The sequence below is a fragment of the Schistocerca cancellata genome, chromosome 2, assembly GCF_023864275.1.
Source record: "Schistocerca cancellata isolate TAMUIC-IGC-003103 chromosome 2, iqSchCanc2.1, whole genome shotgun sequence".
Lineage (NCBI taxonomy): Eukaryota > Metazoa > Arthropoda > Insecta > Orthoptera > Acrididae > Schistocerca > Schistocerca cancellata.
Genome location: NC_064627.1, coordinates 277,166,489 through 277,187,562, shown reverse-complemented (window position 1 = coordinate 277,187,562; position 21,074 = coordinate 277,166,489). Strand labels below are relative to the sequence as shown.

Below are 21,074 nucleotides of genomic sequence, written 5' to 3'. Positions count from 1 at the left end.
CAGACGACTGAGCCTACAATTGATAGCACAAACTCTGAACATGTCAAAAACAACCGTTTTCCGCATTGTGACCGAAGATTTAAACATGAGAAACGTGTGTGCCGAACTCGTTCCAAAAGTGTTGATCAACAACCACAAGCACATGCAAGTGCTTCAGTGCTGAGAAATGTTGGAAATGTGTGAAAATGATCCTCATTTTTTAAACTCAGTTATCACTGGTGATGAATTGTGGATTTTTGAGTAAGACCCTGACACAAAAAGGAAAAGTTCAGAGTGCCACACCCCATCGTCACCCCGTCCCAAGAAGGCACGCATGAGCAAGTCCAGGATCAAAGCCACGCTCATTGTCTTCTTTGACGTCAGAGGCATTATGCACCACCTAATTCATACCTACCGGGACTGCAGTGAACTCAGATTGCTACTTGGAAGTGCTCAAAAGACTGAAAAGTAGGGTCTCGGGCTGCCGAAGCGACATCAAGGACACGTGGAAAGTTCACCACAACAATGCGCCGAGTCACAGCGTCTTCATTGCCAAGGAATTCCTGGCTAGGACCAAGACTCCATTTGCTCCCCGGCATCCCTAGAGTCCTGACCTGGCTCCCGCTGACTTTTTTTTGTTTCCTCGGTTAAAAGGAGTCATGAAAGGAAAACATTGGGACACGATTGAATGCATCCAGGTGCATGTTACATCAGCTCTAAAGGACATTTCAGAAAAGGTATTCCAGGATGTCTTCCAGGCATGGAAACACCGCCTCGAGAAGTGCATCAACGCAAGAGGGTGCTATTTTGAAAAGTTTTGATTATTCGTATGAATATATTCAATAAATGATTTTTTAATGAATTTGGTCACATTACTTATGGAACGCACCTTGTATGTACTGCCAACAGCTGTGGTTGCACATTATGGCCTACAGTGTACAAGGTATGCAATGCACTGCTCAATTTCTGGTCAGTGCAGGTGCAAATATGTTTAGTTTGTTTGACAGTTTTTCCCAGATTCTCATATGGAGGACACAGACTATGACTTGTTAGTGGAACAGTTGCATGTGCATTTTTGTTGTGGCAGTCACTCCAGCCAAGCAGTGCACGTGCCCTGTTTTTGGTTAATATAGACCAGTCATCACACAGTGTTCCAGTAAGCTTGTTGATGATCAGTATCAGGAATGGATGACAAGAAATTAATTATGTGCCAAACTAGGCCACTTTCTCAGATTGTGTGCAATGCTGTTGTACAGTGTGGCCCCCAGTGTTGTGTTCACAGAGATGTGTAGTGGCAGTCCCGCCACACTTGGCCCAGCCTGTAGTGCCTTTTTTTTTGGATGCCAACTCCTTCATCATCGGCATCAGTTCTGAAGGTGCTGGTCCTGTCGCTGTCAGTCCTCCTCTCAGCATCATTCCTGGCTGTGCCTAACTTCATGTTATTGCTCAGCTTGTTCGAGATGCCCGTGAGGGCCCCGTTCCCTCCTGGTATCATCAAGTCCGTCAGCAGCAATGTCCATCTGTTCACCAGTTTTCTTGCTACTGGCCCTGTTCTGGCTAGCCCCCATGCCATCGCCAGCCCTATCAGTGGTGACACCAGCTGTCTAGACAGTCGTTGGCCCTACCATGGCTCGTACACTTGCCGCCACCACTTTTGCTTTGGTTGTCCCAGTTGTCCCTGCTGGCATTGCCGTGGCTGTCCACACTGCCACTCCTGTTGTTGCTGCTGACCCTTTGCCAGTCTCACCATCCCAGCTGGCACTGCCTATCATGTCGTGTGTTCTTCTGGGCCATGGGGTGCACCTCCTTGGAAGTTTTGCTGCAAGCCCTGCCAGTGCTCGGTCTTCCCCGCCACCTCCTGAGATGGCCAGTCACCATTCCCCTACATGGATGTGGTACGCTTGTTCTATTGAGGTCATTTTATTTTGGTGATTAGTGGTTCAGTTCTATATTTGCAGGTAAGTGGTGCCGAGTTTCTGGAAGTTATGCAGTGTGAACGTACTTTTACTGTTTTTGTGAATCGGATGTCATTGGTCCTACACTCCATGCTCAGCAGTCTTGTTCATTATCGGTTGCATTCTTGTTTAAATGTTCTGTATACTGTTTTCTTCTGTTCACTGCTTGCAGAATGCAAGGTTGTGCTAAAGTTGTTAGCCATATGTTGGTCATTTCCCAGGTATTTTTACATATTGGCTGACTGTAACGTTTCGTTGCAAATGTTTGGCCAGTCAGCACTGGCGGTTGTGCTGTGCCTCCTTCCTTGCATGCGGCACTTATTTGAGATGGTTGTTCCACCTCTTCTGGGGAGGGAGGGAAATCGTGATGTATGCAGGGCTGTCCCCTGCACAGTTGGACCACCAGAATTCTATGTTTAGCAGGCCAGATTCAGCTCATGCCTCACCTATGAAGCTGTTACTAAGGCAAGCTGTTACTGGACAAGGCAAGGCAAGGCAAGGCGTACAGGTGAGCCACAGTAGCCGCTAGAATGTTCGGAAGTGAGAAAATCACCACTATGTGGCGAGAGTCGAAGCACACAGTGCTACAATAATCAGGCACTATCTTATGTCCATGCAGTTATGTGCTCATGTGGTACCACCCCATATCCTTCTGCAGGCGGCTACTCAGGTCTGCGCTCACCCCCCAGGACAAGGCCAGACATGTTCGTGACTCTGACAGATCAAGTTTTGCTCCAAGTTTCTGCACTGCACCCTGCTGCCCATGGTCTCTGCCCACCCAGATGCCTCACCTGCAGCTACGCTTACAACAGCCAACCCCAAGGCACTGTGCTGCCACTATCATCAGTGGCTGCCTACAAGCTCCTCACCCTGTATGACAGTATAGTTCTCTCTTCCCTGCTCCTTGAGGCATTTCCAGGATAGTAAATTTTCTGCTATCAAGTTAAGAACATATTCACTCTCAGAAGTGTACTTCGTTTAGTTTCTGTAATAAACTGTTGTGATTTCAAAGTGTGCATTTTGCTACATTCAGTCACATCACTCAGCAATGGATGGAACAGATATCTTTACCTGTTCCCAAGACATATGAGTCTTAACAGATGGGCAAACAGATGGGCAACAAGATGTAAATAAAACATTTTTATGTGGTAAAATCACAAATTATCATTTTTTAATTCCTTTTCCTTTATTTTTACTTCTGAGACTTGCTTCTTGCCAAATTTTATAATTCTGGGTCAACGGGAAGTAATCCTACAGCTTTGACGTGTGAGTTTGTGAGTATCAAAATATGTGATGTAAATAGTTGTTATCTTTTGATTGCAATTGCTTAGAAGCTTAATTTTTTTATACCACCCAAGGATCATAGACTTTAGTACCTGTGGCACTTTGATACCTGTACATGTTCCTGAGAAAATAGAGGCCTTAGTTAACAGTCAGTCAGAGACAGACAACAAAGTGATCCTACAAAGGCTCCATTTTTACTGACTGAGGTTTGGAAACATAAAAATGATGAACCAGTCACTCTGAGAACCTTTAAAATATCAATAATTCAAGAACAGTCTTAATCGCAATTATTATTATTATTATACCGCCAATCAGTTTCAACCCGAGGTAGGAGTCATCTTCTGGGCGTTTACATAACAGGAGTGATATCACCAGCAGTCGACCAATGGTGTAAACGCCCAGAAGATGACCCCTACGTCGGGTTGAAACCAGTTGGCGGTATAATAATAATAATAATAATAATAATAAATGTGATTAAGACTGTTCCTGAATTATTGATTGATCATACTAATCGCTGCTTCTCTCCACAACCATGTTGTCCACTTTAAAATATCCTATGCAATAATTTGGGTGGGATTCCGAACAATATAAACCTTAAAACATTTTCCTCCCTCACCCACCTGTTATCTAGAACAATAGACAAATCATGGAGAAAACTGCCATCCTCTTGTGATCAATACTGAACCAGAATTCGTCCACATTCATACACAATAATAAAATTATCTCTTTATATACTGAGAAGATAAGATTGAATCCACAATATATTAGCAATCCATGGTTTCATGGTCAGTTACGAAAGTCCACGACTGAATAACGGCAATATTATAAAAAGGACATATTACTGCTCTCCATACAGAGGACACACTGAATCACCAGAAACAGTGATCATGGGTGTGAGAGTTGTGTGGATGTGTGTACATTTTCTGTTTCAGTAGAAGGCTGTCCAGCCAAAAGCTTAATTTTTGTGCTGTCTGCAATTCAATGTCTCCTGTATATGGGGAGTAGCAATCTATCCCTTTCATAATTTTGTTGAGATATGTATATGTTTTAATTACTAATTACAACCAACCTCAAGATGATCTGGATCGTCAGCAGCGTGGCAGTTCCTCACACAGCTATGACCACAAAGAAGCCTGTCTTCACAAGGAAATGAACAATGCACGCTTTTAACATCTTGAAAGCAAAGTTTGTTAACTTTGTGATTGCAAGGTTCCAGAACAGCTTCCACTACTTCCTTGCATCTATACTTGTTAACATCCATATGACATGCTAAGGTCTTTACATGTTTACAAGGAAGCTCCCTCTCCATAGGCGTCTCACAATCCCCACATTCTTGGAAACATTTTTTAAGACACTTGTGGCCCAACGGACACTGCTGTGGAATCCTGAATTTAAAAAAAAAGATAACGATTTAAAGTACTAAGGAATAACTGAAAACCATCATCATAACAATCTGTTTATGGGATTCTCTGGTAATCTAGGACAAGCACAAGAAAACACAATACACTCTCTGTAGCAGCAATAAGTGTAAACATCAAAGTGTCTAAGAAACAGTAACTTACAACACTGTGTAAAAAATCAGATAATCTGTCTCAGACAGCAATAAAAATATATCCCAGAAATATAACGTATGATCCAGTTAAAATATTTAAATGTAATTTTGGGAAGAATAGAATGAAGATTTCGTTACTATTGAGAACCTAAAAAGATCTGACAATTTGTAGCTCAGTCATGACATTCTGTGATACTTCTGAGCCAGTGTTGTAGCTGGGATAAATTGGAATACAAACTTTGACTATTACTACAGCATGAGGAAAAGAACCCATTTCATTTACTTAAATGCGAGCTGAGAGAGAGTGTGACACTGGAAAAGAAAAGAGTGACACAACTGTCAAACTACATCAGTAGGTTCTGTCAACAACTGAGAAGCATTAAAGGTTAAGTCTGATACACTTACCACATACATCAATTTTGAGTAAACTATTACTGCTTTACGTAGTTGTTGTATGTAACTTTTTTTAGTAACATTTTAAAGTTGTTTGATATGCTGACGTTGCACGTACAATACATTTTCGTAGACACTCAAATTTAACAGCTAGTTGTTTACCCAAAGTACATGAAGTGTCATGATTTTCAGCATCTTTGTGATGCTCCTGTGGGTCAAACAAAGCAATCATCACTTGTACTGTCCTTCTTTATTAGTCTTGTTTGACATGAGCCCTATACACCACTTTGAGTAAACAACTAGCTTTCAAACTTGTATTTCTATGAGAGTTAAAATAATTTAAAAAATGTACTATATTATACGTGCAACATCAACTTATCAAAAAACTTTAAAACTTAAAACGTTACTGGAAGAAGGAAAAAATCTACACCCAACAACTACAGATAGCAGTAATAGTTAACTCAAAGTCAATGTCTATATACAGCATCAGGACATGTACTGATAAAGGCAATAAAGCCGAAGTAAGATTATATACCAAAATAAAATATTAAACAGCATCTGGTCTATTAATTCTCTGCATAATCTTCTACTCTGACATAATACATGCTGCAGGTCCCACAGTAAAGAAAATGTAGAAGTAATTTCAAGAGTACCCCACAAAAGTGTGTTGGAACCCTTGCTGTTCATGATATATATTAATAACCTGGCACATAATATTAATAGTAACATCAGGCTTTTTGCAACTGTTGCACTTCCCTATAATATAGTACTGTCTGCCACGTTTTGGTTGGTGATAAGATTGGTGATTTGTTTTAAATGTTCAGAATGTGAAATTGTGCACTTCACAAAATTTAAGAATGTGGTATCCTATGGCTACAATATCAGCAAGTCATATTAATAGACGGATCTACAAGTAACAATGCATAAAAAAGTTTATGTGTGAGCCATCCTAGAAACGTGTGTGGGACTTATATCGAGCAAAACTAACAAAGGACAGCACAAATCATCAAAGGTTTGTTTGACCCACAAGAGTAGTACTAAGATGGTGAAAACCATGACACTTTTAAAAAAAGATTTATGCCAACTATCCATAAAAGCCTATTTACAAGAAGCAGTATTAAGAGAGGAATCTAGAAATACACTACAACTGTAAGGTAACCCTTTGTAAGGCTAGTATCTGTGCGTGTTGTTAGTACATTTCCACCCAAACAATGTTGAGCCACTGATTAAATTTTTAATTTTTTTTTGTTGTACAATTATGGAAAGGATAACCTTGGATCCTATAAATGTATATTAATTGTAGTTGTAACTGTTCTGTTTCATATGTGGTACAGAGCCTGGATGAGCTGTGGCGATAGCAGAGCCACCTGCTAGTGAGAACTGGGACCACTGCTGGACACCAAAGATATGAAATTGGAGCCAGGCTTGGTAATTTGGTAATGTAAAAGATTACCTCCTTCCATGTAAATAGCAATAAGACATTAAAGGGAGCAAATTTGGATTTTCTCTTTAGACATGTTTTATAAGTACAACACCTAAAAAGGAAAAGCTTTTTTAAGTAAGTTTAGTGTGGAGAAAGTAAAAAAGCAGTGGAACAATTAGATGTAGAAGTTTAAACTGGAAAAAGATACTCATGTCTAAGCAGCGTATTCCCTAATTTGATACAGGAAAAGTAATGATTATTTCTGAAGTTGCAATTTTTGAAAGTCGATAAATTTAACTAAAGAGATCACAATTTAAGGTCAAGCAAAAACTTTATGAACATAACTAAAAGAAAGCAGCCCGATGAAAAAGAAATTTTTAATGCAAAAATCTTAGGGTTGTTTGTTTTGTTTTTCATGGTGCAACAATCAATGCCCTATTCTTCACCCTATTCTTCATATAAAATAAGAGTTGTAAATGTGTTAATGAGGATTTATTGGAATTGGTGTACTTCATAAGTAAAAGTAATAGCACCATAAGACTGTTACTAATGGAAAAAAATTCTTTCAAAGTAATTTTATTGATCTGACTACAATTCTAATTATCTCAACAGGAGTACCACATACCTATATATTAAAGTCATATAGGGGCAATATTATCATCAGATTGTGAGTCCTATAGGACTTAAGTTGTCACAGTTCATTTTAAGCAGTTGGAAGTAAAAGAAATGAAAAATAAGATCTGATACATCTCCCCCACAATCACTCTTCTAGGGACTGTGAAGAGAAGATTAGACTAATTATGGTATGCACAGAGGCATTTAAACAATCATCCTTCTTTCATAACATTCTGCTTGCAGTTCTTAGTTAAAGACGTGAAGTGTGCAAATGAAACTATGATATTCGTTTGACCCCTAACTTCTGTTACAAAATAAATAAACTAAGTATAAAATTTATATTTGTGTCGCTTATCACATAACCACGAAACAGACATTCTACTCCTGAGATTACTTGAAATGATAGCACACTTCCACTCCATACATGACAGCAGGGGTTCTGTCTCATAAAGTTGCAAGATTATTCTTTGCAAGAGATAACTGATCAGATTCTTGGACTCTGTTTATTGCATTGTTGAAAATACCAATCTGATGTTATCGGTAATATAGCATTTTGCTGAGGAACACTTCATAAAATTACATACACTGATGGAAAAAAAAAAAAAAAAAAAAAAAAAATTGACAAGACCGAAAAACAGTTAAGGCAAAGTAATGAAATTTCAGGAATATATTTGTCTAGGAAACATATGTAAGTGATTAACATTGAAGGATCACAGGTTAATTGATGTATGTGCGAGATAGCCATTGCAAATGTGAAATGCTTGTACATTAATAACCAGTGTAACTGCCAGAATGTTGACTAGAAGTATGTAAACATGCATGCATTCTGTTCTACAGGTGCGGGATGCCATTTTGGGGGATGGAGAGCCACACATGTTGCACTTGGTCAGTCAATACAGGAACAGTTAATGCTGACTGTGGATGATGCTGAAGTTGTCATTCAATTATTTCCCATATGTGCTATACTGAAGGCAGATGTTGTGATCGAGGAGGCAAGGCAACATGTTGACACACTGTAGAACAGCACTATGTGGGTAAGGATTATCTTGCTGGAAATCACCCCTGGAATGCTGTTCATGAATGGCAGCACAACGGAACAAACCACCAGACTGATGTACAAATTTGCAGTCATGGTGCGTGGGATACCCATGAGAGTGCTCCTGCTGTCGTAAGAAATCGCATCGCAGACCTTAACTCCAGGTGTAGATCCAGGTTGCCTATCATGCAGACAAGTTGGTTGCAGGCCCTCAACTGACCTCCTCCTAAGTAACAAATGGTCATCACTGGCACCAAGGGAGAACCAGCATTCATCAGAAAACACAACAGACCTCCATCCTGCCCTCCAATGAGCACTCGCTTGACAGCACTGATGTCACAAATGGTGGTGGTTTGGGGTCAGTGGAATGCACGCTGCAGGGCATCTGTCTTTGAGTTCTCCACAAAGTAACCAATTTGTAACAGTTTGTTGTGTCACTGTGGTGCCAACTGCTGTTCAAAAAAACTCCTGCAGCAGATGCAGAACAATGCGCCAGAGCCATACACTGAACACAATGGTTTTCACCTCTTTTCAGGGCCATGTAGCCATCCGAAGTTCAGTCTTCTTGCGACTGTGCACTCCCATGACCACTGCTGCTAGCAATCCTGTACAGTGACTACAGTCCTGCCAAGTCTTTCTGCAATATTGCAGAAGGAACAGCCGGCTTCCTGTAGCCCTATTACATGAACTGGTTCAAACTCAGTGAGGTGCTGCAAATGATGTCTTTGTCACCTTAAAAGCATTCTTGATTAACACCAATTCATCACATATAATATCAAAGGTAACTAAAGGCAGAAGGAAGATTAGGTTTAACGTCCTGTCAACATTAATGTTATTAGAGATGGAGCATGAGCTCAGAATATTTCCACAATGGGGAAGGAAACTGGTCACACCCTTTCAAAGGAACCATCCTTGCATTTGCATTTGATTTGGAGAAATCATGGAAAACCTAAATCTGCATGGCTGCACATAGGTTTGAAACATCGTCCTCCTGAATGTTAGTCCAGTGTGCTAACCACTGTGCTACCTCACTCAGTCAAAGGTAACTAACTCTCATGACCATTATAGCATGTATTTAAAGCAAATCTGATTTGCATCCTCATAGTGGCATTACTAGTACCACTCTTATGCAACTGACATGAAATTTTAATAGACATCATCTTTCAGACTTAGAAACATGCATAGCAACTTCTGTTTATGCCAAACGACTCCTTCTTGGTGCTGCGATTTTTTTTTCCATCAGTATATTTTTTAAGTTTAAGTGATGGAGATTTCACATGAAAGAAAGTTCAGTCTAAAATAATGCATGTATACCTAACTTTTAGTTCTATATACCTAAAAACAAAGATGATGTGACTTACCAAATGAAAGTGCTGGCAGGTCGACAGACACACTGTCGACCTGCCAGCACTTTCATTTGGTAAGTCACATCATCTTTTGTTTTTAGGTATATTTTTCCTTCGTGGAATGTTTCCTTCTATTATAACTTTTAGTTCTTCTGCATAATACAAATAAAACAAAAATAAAACAAGAGAATGCATCCATACGAACATGTTCAAAGACTAGCATCTTTCAACAACTGTTAAACATAATGCATTATATTCAAATTGCACGTGTACCCCAGAACTTGTGACTAACTGTGATTATGCTTTAAAAAGTCTTACCTTTCACATGGAAAGTAGCATTTGTAATTTTCATGGAATCTGTTCTTTACATGACACACACTCTGACATTTGTGGCCACAAGTAAGTTCGGCCTCACAAGGAAGGCTGCAACCTCCTTCAGGAACAGCCTTGAAGTCTGCTGCTGAGGCCACCTTTGTTTCCTCACTTGGATGTACCTGACATTTTAATGTCAGATGAGAACCAATTGCATCTTGTTTCACGAGTGTTTCATTTATTTGTGGCCATATTTTGCTGCTCCTAATTAGGTTTTCCATGTTACCTATGTGTCAGGAACAACATAAATCACATTATAACTGCAGTTTACAATCACCACAAAGCAAAGTCTTTTTGCATTTGATCACCTATGCAGTGTGAAAATGTTCTTGGGATGGTACTGAAAACTTTTTACAGAATGACCTTTTTTATTTATTTCACTGAATTTTTAGTTCGTCTACATTATCATTATGATGTTTTCCGCTTTGTGGAGATAAATTTTTATTGATGCTACCTGGCTTGTATCCAACAGACCTTCCAAAGATTAGATATATTACCTTTTTAAATATAACACTATTTCAATGAAATTTTAAGTAATAGATTATTATTCTTACTTGATGTAAAGATGTAAATAAAGCTAGAGGCTTTTTGTTCTAATCTCAACAATTATTCAAATATAGACTGATGAAATTTCTACAATTAACAACTCATAATGATGCTGCAAAATCCTCCTGTCTATTGTCATAACCACTAAACACATGCATATTGCACAAAACAAAATTAAACACTCAACTCAGTGGTCACTGGATTTACTAATTAAGTTCAGAGTGGGGATCTGGTTACAGAGATTTTAGTCATGTAATGTTATGGGTATCTAAGTGGGCTAATTGACTGCCTAGAATTGCTACAAGGTAAGGGGAATTTAATGCATGGCTGAATGCTAGCAGCCCCAGGGCTCAAGGAACGCAGTGGCCAGCCCAGATAGTTGAATGTTATTGCCGGCTGGGTGCAGAGACAGCGAACGCATTGCCAGAAATGGGTAAAATCCAAAGCTGGTACTTTGAAAGGCTGATGCTCGCATTGCTTTTGTGCAAAATATGCTCCAGGAAATGGCGGAGTGTCAGACAATCTTAAGGACAGCCAAGTTACACCTCTCTGAGATTTGACAATAAGTCACATCAAATATTAATGCAAATCTGAATACATCTGCGGTATCAGAAAAATTAAGTGCATCCAATGACACAATAATATCTCAATGTCTTTAAAACTAACAGAAGTTAATATCTCACAGCAAATAAACATTTTCGCAATGACCCTCTGAATTAACAACTTCTAATCACTTCATGCAATATCAACAAATGTCATCTCAGCAGACAGCATTGCACTATAGCTATCATCCCTGAAAGCTACATATCTGTATCTATTTTATTTATTGAATCACAACATCTTTTGCATTATGCAAAAGTTTGTTACAACATCACATTCTCCACATTTATACAGCAAATGAATGCAGCATGAATGCCTCGTATTTTTTCATACTTGCGTTTTTATTTAATTAATGATTTACTATTGTAACAGTAACAGTATTTAAATGTTGGTTGCAAGTGCTATTAAAAAACTGTGCTAATTTAAAAGTGGTCAATCACGTGTGTTAGCAGACACCAAATTGAAAAGAGAACCAAAAGACACCTCTGTCAAAAAGACACAAATAATTGTTTGAGTAATATACAGTGATAATCTGTAGTCATTTCATGTGAATGACATGGGCAAGAATACTGGTTTGTTTATTTATAAACCAACTCTACTTATTTTTGTAAATGAGCTAAATGTAACCGAATGTTTATAACATTTATTTTATTTAAATGTTGTTGTAATAGCTTAGTGCAGGAAATTGGTCATGTTCAATTAAATCATGGCTCTAGAGATTATGAATGATGCATTTTTGGTGGGGACAGCCAACAGCCAATGGAAGGGCAGAGGTAGCCAAACACTACGGGAATCAAGTGGAGACCAGGACTCTTTTGACTCTAGAGCTCAAGGCAGTGATTTGGGACACTTTGTGGCAATTTCTGGAAGAAGGCAGACCTGTGTAGAGTGATGTGCACAATTTAGTCATACAGTTGATTGTTCATGGGTGGTGAATGGCTGCTATAATACTCTTAACTTTTGAAGAGACTTTTTATTTTGAGAGGTCTGAATGTGTTCCAGAGTAGGACTCTCAACTTTTGCCACTTGATTTATCGAACTGAGAATAGACACAGTATATGGGTTACTATTCTTCATATCACGTATTTTAATTTGTGAGATCACATTGAACTCTCAACTTTTGCCACTTGATTTATCGAACTGAGAATAGACACAGTATATGGGTTACTATTCTTCATATCACGTATTTTAATTTGTGAGATCACATTGAACTCTGAACTATTTTGAGCTGGAGTATCTTTTGTGAGTGTTTGATGACTATTTAGTTTCTGGATTTTGCTGCCATTCTCACAATGCTATCAATGTAACTATATTCCATTTGAAAAAGATAATTTCTATCTGTATTTTGACTGAATGTTGTAGCACCTCTTCCTATTTACTTGAAAAGTCCTTTTTTGAATAATTCTCTATCATCAATTACAGACATTAGAACACACGCCTTTTATTGCATTATTCTTCTATCTCTTCTTTTGTCTTCTGTATATTTTATTAATTTACAATTCCAGTGAATAGATTAGCTATTTGACTGCAGGATTACAGTAACAGTGTGTTACTTGCTGTGAATGAGCTACAGGGCGTGAAAGTAGATGTGTGCGGCTTGACTATATGACTACATTGAGTTATCCTTTTTAAAACAGAGCTATGCTTAGTGCAAGCACCTACAGGATAAGTAACCGCAGGTGAAGATGCACCTGGTTCGCTCATTTGGACTACTGTTTGGAAGAGCAACTACAACGGCAGTAAACATTGGGTAATGACACAGTCAGCAAAAAGTGGATAATTTTTGGCAGTGTCTGTCTGTGTTCCTAGTAGAGTATTAAAATCTTGAGCTTACTTGACAGGACAACTTTACCCAAACCCAGTTAAAACCCAACTGTGCATTTTCTATATTAAGCTTATCCATGATGGATGTTTCAGAACCTGTGGCTGTTTATTCAACGTAAATAAATAAAACTGCACCAGTCACTTTTTTTAAATAGTTATTTATTCCATGAACCGATTTTTGAACCATTCCGGGCACATCTTCAGATGGTGTACAGGAGGTTACTTAGGTTTGAAACAGCTATGTATTTATATTTTTATATTAATCAAAGACAGGTACATCGTAAACTCAGTGTCTGCTACACTATATCCAAAATATTTAGGAGTCACGTACGATAAGATCTTGACAGATAAGCAACATTCTAATAACACAAGGCTGAAAGCAGACACAAGGAATAATATCCATAGGAAGATAATTAGTATTGGTGCTCTTGGAGACAATCTTTAAGATGACAAAATTCATATGCCATGTCTGACACAGGTCATGTCCAAGCGATTGGGAAATTTGTGCAGGCTTATTACTGGATTGATTGTAAAATAATCTGAATTGTTAGGCCCCATCACATTCCTCTTAAAACTTCATGAATGCTCGACATTTGAACTACTTAGCTGGTCCCTTTTAGAGGACTCTATATGTCTTCACAGGTGGCTGAACACCATCTAAACGAAATGTTGCATCCTATGAAAGGTTGTGTTCCCATGCTTTATAAGAAGTGGAGTTACTAGGTAAAATCCTTCAGTCTCCCATTGCCTAGTCATAATCATTCTGTAAATATGGATAGTAAATAGTAAAAGGGTAGATGGGGTGGGATTGTTATCAAAATATTACTGTTGTGCCACTTCAGTGGCTTTCTGACAGTTTTTTATATTCTGTGCACGTTGTGGCTGGTTATTTACATCCTTGATGGTGCGTAGCCACAAACACTTTTGAACCCGTGCTCATTCTTTGAGACAAACTGCTTCCCAAACTTTCCTTTTACAAACACTACTTTCTAGCAACTACACAATGGAAAATCCTGGATGAAATGTAACAATATTATAAAAAGGATAGTCGCTACTCAACATATAGCAGAGTTACTGAGTCACGACAAAAAGACTGTCCACACACACACACACACACACACACACACACACACACACACACAAACGAAACTCACACAAAAATGACCACAGCCTCTGGCAGCTGAAGCCGCACTACGAGCAGCAGCAGCAGTGCATGATGGGAGAGGCAATTGGATTGGGGTAAGGAGGAGTCGCAGTGGGGTGGGGGAGGGATAGCATGGTAGGGGTGGGGGATGGTGATGTGCTGCTGGGGAGCACGCAGGAACAAGGTGGAAGAGGGTAGGGCAGCTAGGTGTAGTCGGGAGGTTAAACACAGGGCGGTGGAGAGGTGGGGAAGGTGGGGGGGATAGCGGAAAAGGAAAAAGGAGAGAATTAAAAGGACTTGGTGCATTGGTGGAATACAGGGAACACGGAAGGGGCTAGATGGGTAAAGAAAATGACTAAGGTTGTGGCGAGGAGGATTACAGGAATATAGAATATATTGCAGGGAGAGTTCCCATCTGTGCAATTCGGAAAAGCCGGTGTTGGTGGGAAGCATCCATATGGTACAGGCTGTGAAGCAGTCACTGAAATGAAGAACGTTGTGTTGGATGGCATGCTAAGCAACAGGGTGGTCCAGCTGTTTCTTGGCCACAGTTTGTTGGTGCCCATTCACGAGGACAGATAGCTTTTTGGTTGTCATGGCCACGTAGAATGCAGCACCATGGTTGCAGCTTAGCTTGTAGATCAGTTCAGTACATTGTCTTCCTGTTTTCATGCTTAATCTGCGTTCACCTTTTGATGGTTTGTCCCTTGGGCCCTCTTACCACTAAATCTGAAGGGGGTGCAATGGGGAGAGGAAAGGTATGTGGCAGCATTGCTCATTTTCATCACTGATATTTAATTTATATATTGATGAATTACATCAATGTTTGTCATGTTGTTTGTCATGGACAGAAAGGCTGCGTGATATGGTTTGCTGAGTACACAGTACTAGCTGCCGAAAGTGAATAGGAATTCGAGTTGGGTGGTTAATGAAATAGAATAAGTTATATGACGGTTACAGCAAATATAAACAAACAAAAAAGTAATGGTTTGCGTAGGCAGACACGCTGGACAGTTAAATGTCAAATTTGATCTAGAGACTCTTGAAGAGGTTGGTAAATATTTTGTTTCTGGAGCAGAGCAGGTAATGAAGAAATATGAAAGATATATACAATAGCACAGATTTTAACAAGGAGAAGGAGTTTTTTTATAAAAATAAATAGCCCAGCTCCATAGCTGAGTTCTCAGCTTAGATGGCTACCGTGCAGAGGACCCAAGTTCGATTCCAGGTACTGCCAAGGATTTTTCCTTGATGGAAGGACTAATACGGGTTGCACTCAGCCTTGCGATGTCATCTGAGGAGCCACTTGATGAGAAGTAGAGGTTCCAAGGTCTGGTAAGTCAGCAACATTGCTGGAAGAGTGCTATGCTGACAACATGCCCCTCAAATAGTGGAATACTGCATCTGAATGACACTGGATGGGAGAGGATGACACAGCAGCTGGTCAAAATCTCTTGGGCCACCAGGACCTGGGCACAGAGCTTATTTTCTTTCTTTTTTTGAGAAATGAAATGGCTGCTGACATCCAGAAATATAAATATTGAGGCCAGAAAAACATTCAGAAAAACAAAGTTTTGTTCTGATGCAAAATAAGAAGTTCCTGATAACTCATGATTAGCGGAGAGGGGGATTGGGGAGGGGGGCTGTTTCACAACAACAACAACTTTTCTCTTTCCTCTTGGCTGAGAACATCACAGTTTTTAAAGACTGATAATTTATATGAAATAATATTCACATAATTAACAAACTTTGAAATATTAGGTAGTTTAAAATTTGTGATTTATAAAGACTCAATAGAAAAAAAATTCCAATGCTAGAATAAAAACACAGAATATCCTGAAATTCCCCGAGATTACCCAGATTTTACCAAGTAAAATGTAAATTCCTTGAGAAATTCACGTTTTACAGGAGAATCGACACCCCGACTGATAGAGCTACTTATGTCCATCTTTGGTTTGTTCCACACTGTAACATTTCCAACAAGTACAGAAGAACACAGGGCAACAATACTTGCAAATTTATTTCTAATGTCCTAGTGTTTCTGCCCTTGATGGTTAAATAACAGCAATGAAGCCGCCGCAATAATCAGGTTTATCTAAAGAGGTGAAAGTAGTTTCACATAATCACAAATACGTATTCAGATACGCCATTCAGAGAGAATTTATAGCATGAATTAAGGTAAAAACTTTACTACAGACATATAACAAATGAAAATTCGATTACTAAAAATATTTCTACAACACACTGAACCCAAGTTTCATTGCAGGGTATATGAAAATAATACATGTATAACATTTGGGATCAAAGTCTAATGTGCCTGTGGAAAAAGAGACCTTTATTTAACACTGAGGGCTAGCTCTTACCAAGACTCAAAGGTGCACTGTTGTTGTTTTGGTCTTCAGTCCAGAGACTGGTTTGATGCAACTCTCCATGTTACTCTATCCTGTGCAAGATTCTTCATCTCCCAGTACCTACTGCAACATACATCTTTCTGAATCTGCTTGGTGTATTCAGTTTTTGGTGTCCCTCTATGATTTTTACCCTCCATGCTGCCCTCCAATACTAAATTGGGGATCCCTTGATGCCTCAGAACATGTCCTACCAACTAATCCTTTCTTCTAGTCAAGTTGTGCAACAAATGCTCTTCTCCCCAATTCTATTCAATACCTTCTCAATAGTTAAGTGGTCTACCCATCTAATCTTCAGGTGTTTTTCTGTAGCACCGCATTTTGAAAGCTTCTATTCTCTTCTTGTCTAAACTATTTATCTTCCATGTATGGCTACACTCCATACAAATACTTTCAGAAACGACTTCCTGACACTTAAATCAATACTGGATGTTAACGAATTTCTCTTCTTCAGAAACGCTTTCCTTGCCATTGCCAGTCTACATTTTATATCCTCTCTACTTCGACCATCATCAGTTATTTTGCTCCCCAAATAGCAAAACTCCATTACTACTTTAAGTGTCTCATTTCCTAATCTAATTCCCTCAGCATCACCTGATTTAATTCGACTACATTCTATTATCCTCACTTTGCTTTTGTTGATGTTCATCTTATATCCTCCTTTCAAGACACTGTCCATTCCGTTCAACTGCTCTTCCAGGTCTTTTGCCATCTCTGACAGAATTACAATATCATCGATGAACCTCAAAGTTTTTATTTCTTCTCCGTGTATTTTAATTCCTACTCCGAATTTTTCTTTTGTTTCCTTTACTGCTTGCTCAATATATAGATTGAATAACATTGGGGATAGGCTACAACCCTGTCTCACTCCTTTCCCAACCACTGCTTCCCTTTCATGCCTCTCGACTTTTAGAACTGCCATCTGGTTTCTGTACAAATTGTAAATAGCCTTTCACTCCCTGTATTTTACCCCTGCCACCTTCAGAATTTGAAAAAGAGTATTCCAGTCAACATTGTCAAAAGCATTCTCTAAGTCCACAAATTCTAGAAATGTAGGTTTGCCTTTCCTTAGCCTATCTTCTAAGATAGTCATAGGGTCAGTATTGCCTCATGTGTTCCAACATTTCTATGGAATCCAAACTGATCTTCCCTGAGGTCAGCTTCTACCAGGTTTTCCATTCGTCTGTAAAAAAATCGTGTTAGTATTTTGCAGCTGTGACTTAGTAAACTGACAGTTCGGTAATTTTACATCTGTCAACACCTGCTTTCTTTGGGATTGGTGCACTACAAGCAGTATTTCATAAATCTTCACCATGTCAAAAAAATTGGCCAGGTGCAAGTAGGAGTAACACACTGATGGTTCCATACAAATATAATTATGTATAAAGACAGTTCATCATTCTGGAAATTTAGAATCTTGACAATTTTTGCCTGTTGTCAACATTCATACTGGAAAGAAATTGGTCCCAGGGTTTCCAAGACTTCTGCGAATATTTTAATTTCAAGTCTGACAAAGGACCAAAAAAAATATCTTTCTGATGGGGTATACTTACAGATTAACACTTTTATGATTTTTTCCATTCTTGTATTGTGAAACCTTACTTCTTGCAGAATTTCATAATTTTACATCAACGGGAAGTATCCTATAGGTTTTAATGAGTCATTCTGAGAGTATCAAAATATGTGACGTAAAAGGCCAGTCTATCTTTTCCTACACTGTTGAAATTTCAACATGATTTGCCAACCAGTTCCTGAGAAAAAAAGTTTTTTACAATTGGACAGACAGATGGACAATAAAGTGATCCTACAAGGATTCCGTTTTTACTGATTTGAGGTCCGGAAGCCTAAAAAAAGGGCAGAAAACATGCAACATGCAGAAAAAATTCGAAGTTTTAAGAACAAAGCACAGATAATTTGGAGTATTATGAAGCATGGAATGAATAAATTAAGTATGGCAAATGATACTCAAACTCCCAGATGAAAGTAGTATTGATATGTGATGTTAGTTTGCAATCAGTCCCCACTAACTTCAATGAATTCTTCTTAACAATAGTTAAAAACTAAGAGATAAAAACTGATAACTGATCACAGCACCATTAAATTTACTGAGACTCAGGAATTGTATTCTACATCAAAAGACATCAAATTTTGGCAAGTTAGCTAGTCAGAGATATCACAAAAATCATAAGGCCATGTACAGCAATTACTCTTCTTGTTATTATGGCATTTCAACCATTGTAATAAAACAATGTGCTGACTTGATAGTGTCCCTACGAGTTACCTTCATAATAATTAAATAAAATAAGTCACCATGTAATTCCTTAAGTCTGAAATAAGCATTAGTAACACCAATTTATAAAAGGAGTGATAAGCAAGTTACTGTTATAGACCCACTTCTCTCTTTCTGTGTTCTCAGAATTTTTTGAGGAGGTACCCTGCCAACATTATACCGAACTACCGTTCTGATAGTTGACAGGTATGCGATACAGTAATCGACCAGACTGAGCCCTACACTACCACATAAATGATTTCTCCACTTTCATAAGAATCAGCCGTGCTTTCATTGACTGAATTGTACAACTTTCTGCATTGTTTTGATTAGATATGACATTATTCCTTTGTTGGCTATACTGTCGACTCCATGTAACCTCAGTTTATCCAGGAGTATTGGGATTAACAGAGTCAGATGCCTTAGATAGGTCGCAGAAAATAACAGGCGGTGTTATTTCACTATTTAATGCTTATGAGCATGTAAATATCATTCTCTGTTCAGTAACTCTCTTGAAATCCAAACTGTAATTTACTGAGGAATCTCTCCTATCATGTTTATTTAAAGGGGTATAACAATAGCATATCTTAATATCTCTGGGGAAATATCCCGTGTGAGTGATGCATTACGTATTTCAGAAGAGACTGCATTCATTATATGAGAACATTGCTTTAGTACTCTATCAAATCCAGATGAGCTTTTATTTTTGAGAGAATATGTGACTTAATTTCAGAAGGAGACGTGGCTGAGACATACATTTAATTTATTTTATGTGAATCACTTTTTTAACAAACTTTTCTGTTTTTTCTCCTGAACTGCATAGCCCTATTTTTTGTACTACATTTAACACATGATTATTAAACATGTCTGTTACCTGTGACTGATCATTTATCCTGCGATTGATCATTTACAGCCCTTCCATTTGAACAAACAGTGAAATTACCCTGTTCTGTGGCCCATTGCCCTCTTTCTTGTTTTGCTACATTCCACACAGACTGGCACCAGAATTACTGATTTCTGACATGATGTGAATGTTCCTTGCTTTTTTCGTAACTTTTCTTAGTAATTTTGAGTGGTTCTTGTAGAGGGCCGCTATTGCAAGATTTTAACTTATTCTTGCCAACAATAACATTTCCCCTTTTTCAAAAGACTCTTTTAATTCTCCCATTCTTTTATGTAGCTATTTAACCTACTTTCTGATTATCTTATGTAGAAAGATATTTTCAGATAATGATATGAATTTACAATGGAATAAATTAAATTTTATGTCAGCAATTGGTTACTTATGAATTTCATCCCAGGTCATCTCATGTTAATCATTACGAAAAACATTATACCTGCAGTCATTAATTATTCAGATTGCCACTGAGAAGAACACTACTACATTTATCCTAACAACTGTGCATCAAAATCAGAGAGACAGAATTCGCTACTGTGTATACATTTATTTTCTTGTTTGGGCTTTTAAAAATTGTAATACTGCAATAGGAAAACTAAAATTTTATGGCAAAGGCATTCTCCTTGTATGGAGCCAGTCACACACCACACACAGAAAAAGACATATTATATTATTAAATGATACCACATGAAAAAAAAATTTGTAATGAGTAGTAAATGTTAAATATGATAAATAACGTACTGAACACAGACACTGGTTGTGTATTATTTGATTTATTTTGACTGGTTTTACTTGACACTTGCAGGCATCCTCAATCTGTGGGAATAATATAATGATATTCTGGCCACAATTTACCTTCAGGAGGGGAGACATTTAATACTGCCACTAAACATATAAAAGTAAAAGTGATACACATCTTTGCTTTTGAAACCAACAGTTCTACCTGCTGTTCAGAGCTCTGACCTATTATGTCCAACACCTAACCTTTCATCTTTTTTTCTCCTCAGACTCGCTGAAGCTGGGTCTCCCCATTCTGTGGTCTGAACAACATGTCCTTCCTTTTAATCTTCCCCAACTCATCTCTCTCTTTTCCCTGAGAAATGAAGTATTAATCCCAAAACCTAGGAACTGTATCTTTGATCCACAGGTCAAATAATATGTGAACTGCAGCCATGTTCCACACATTACTTAAAATGTGTCCCTGTCCGCCATGCAGGCAATGCTTGCATTTGCTTAAATATGATATCCTAAACACTCTCTCTCTCTCTCTCTCTCTCTCTCTCTCTCTCTCTCTCTATAACACACACACACACACACACACACACACACACACACACACACACACACACACAAATGACTGCCTGGGATATGAGAGGCCTATTTGCAAACCAATGTTTACTGATGACACAAGAATATTAATAGACAGAAAC

General features: G+C 38.4%; 1 protein-coding gene across 2 annotated transcripts in view; it reads right to left on the bottom strand.

Moving 5' to 3' along the window:
• The window catches only part of LOC126161612 (NFX1-type zinc finger-containing protein 1-like), a 251,498-nt gene that overhangs the window by 95,890 nt on the left and 134,534 nt on the right, over positions 1 to 21,074 (bottom strand). For both annotated transcript variants that reach the window (XM_049917566.1, XM_049917567.1), the window contains 2 exons: positions 9,902 to 10,181; positions 4,288 to 4,603 (listed from right to left, as the gene is read on the bottom strand). In XM_049917566.1, the coding sequence (XP_049773523.1) occupies positions 4,288 to 4,603; positions 9,902 to 10,181 (596 nt within the window). The remainder of the gene's footprint in view (positions 1 to 4,287; positions 4,604 to 9,901; positions 10,182 to 21,074) is intronic.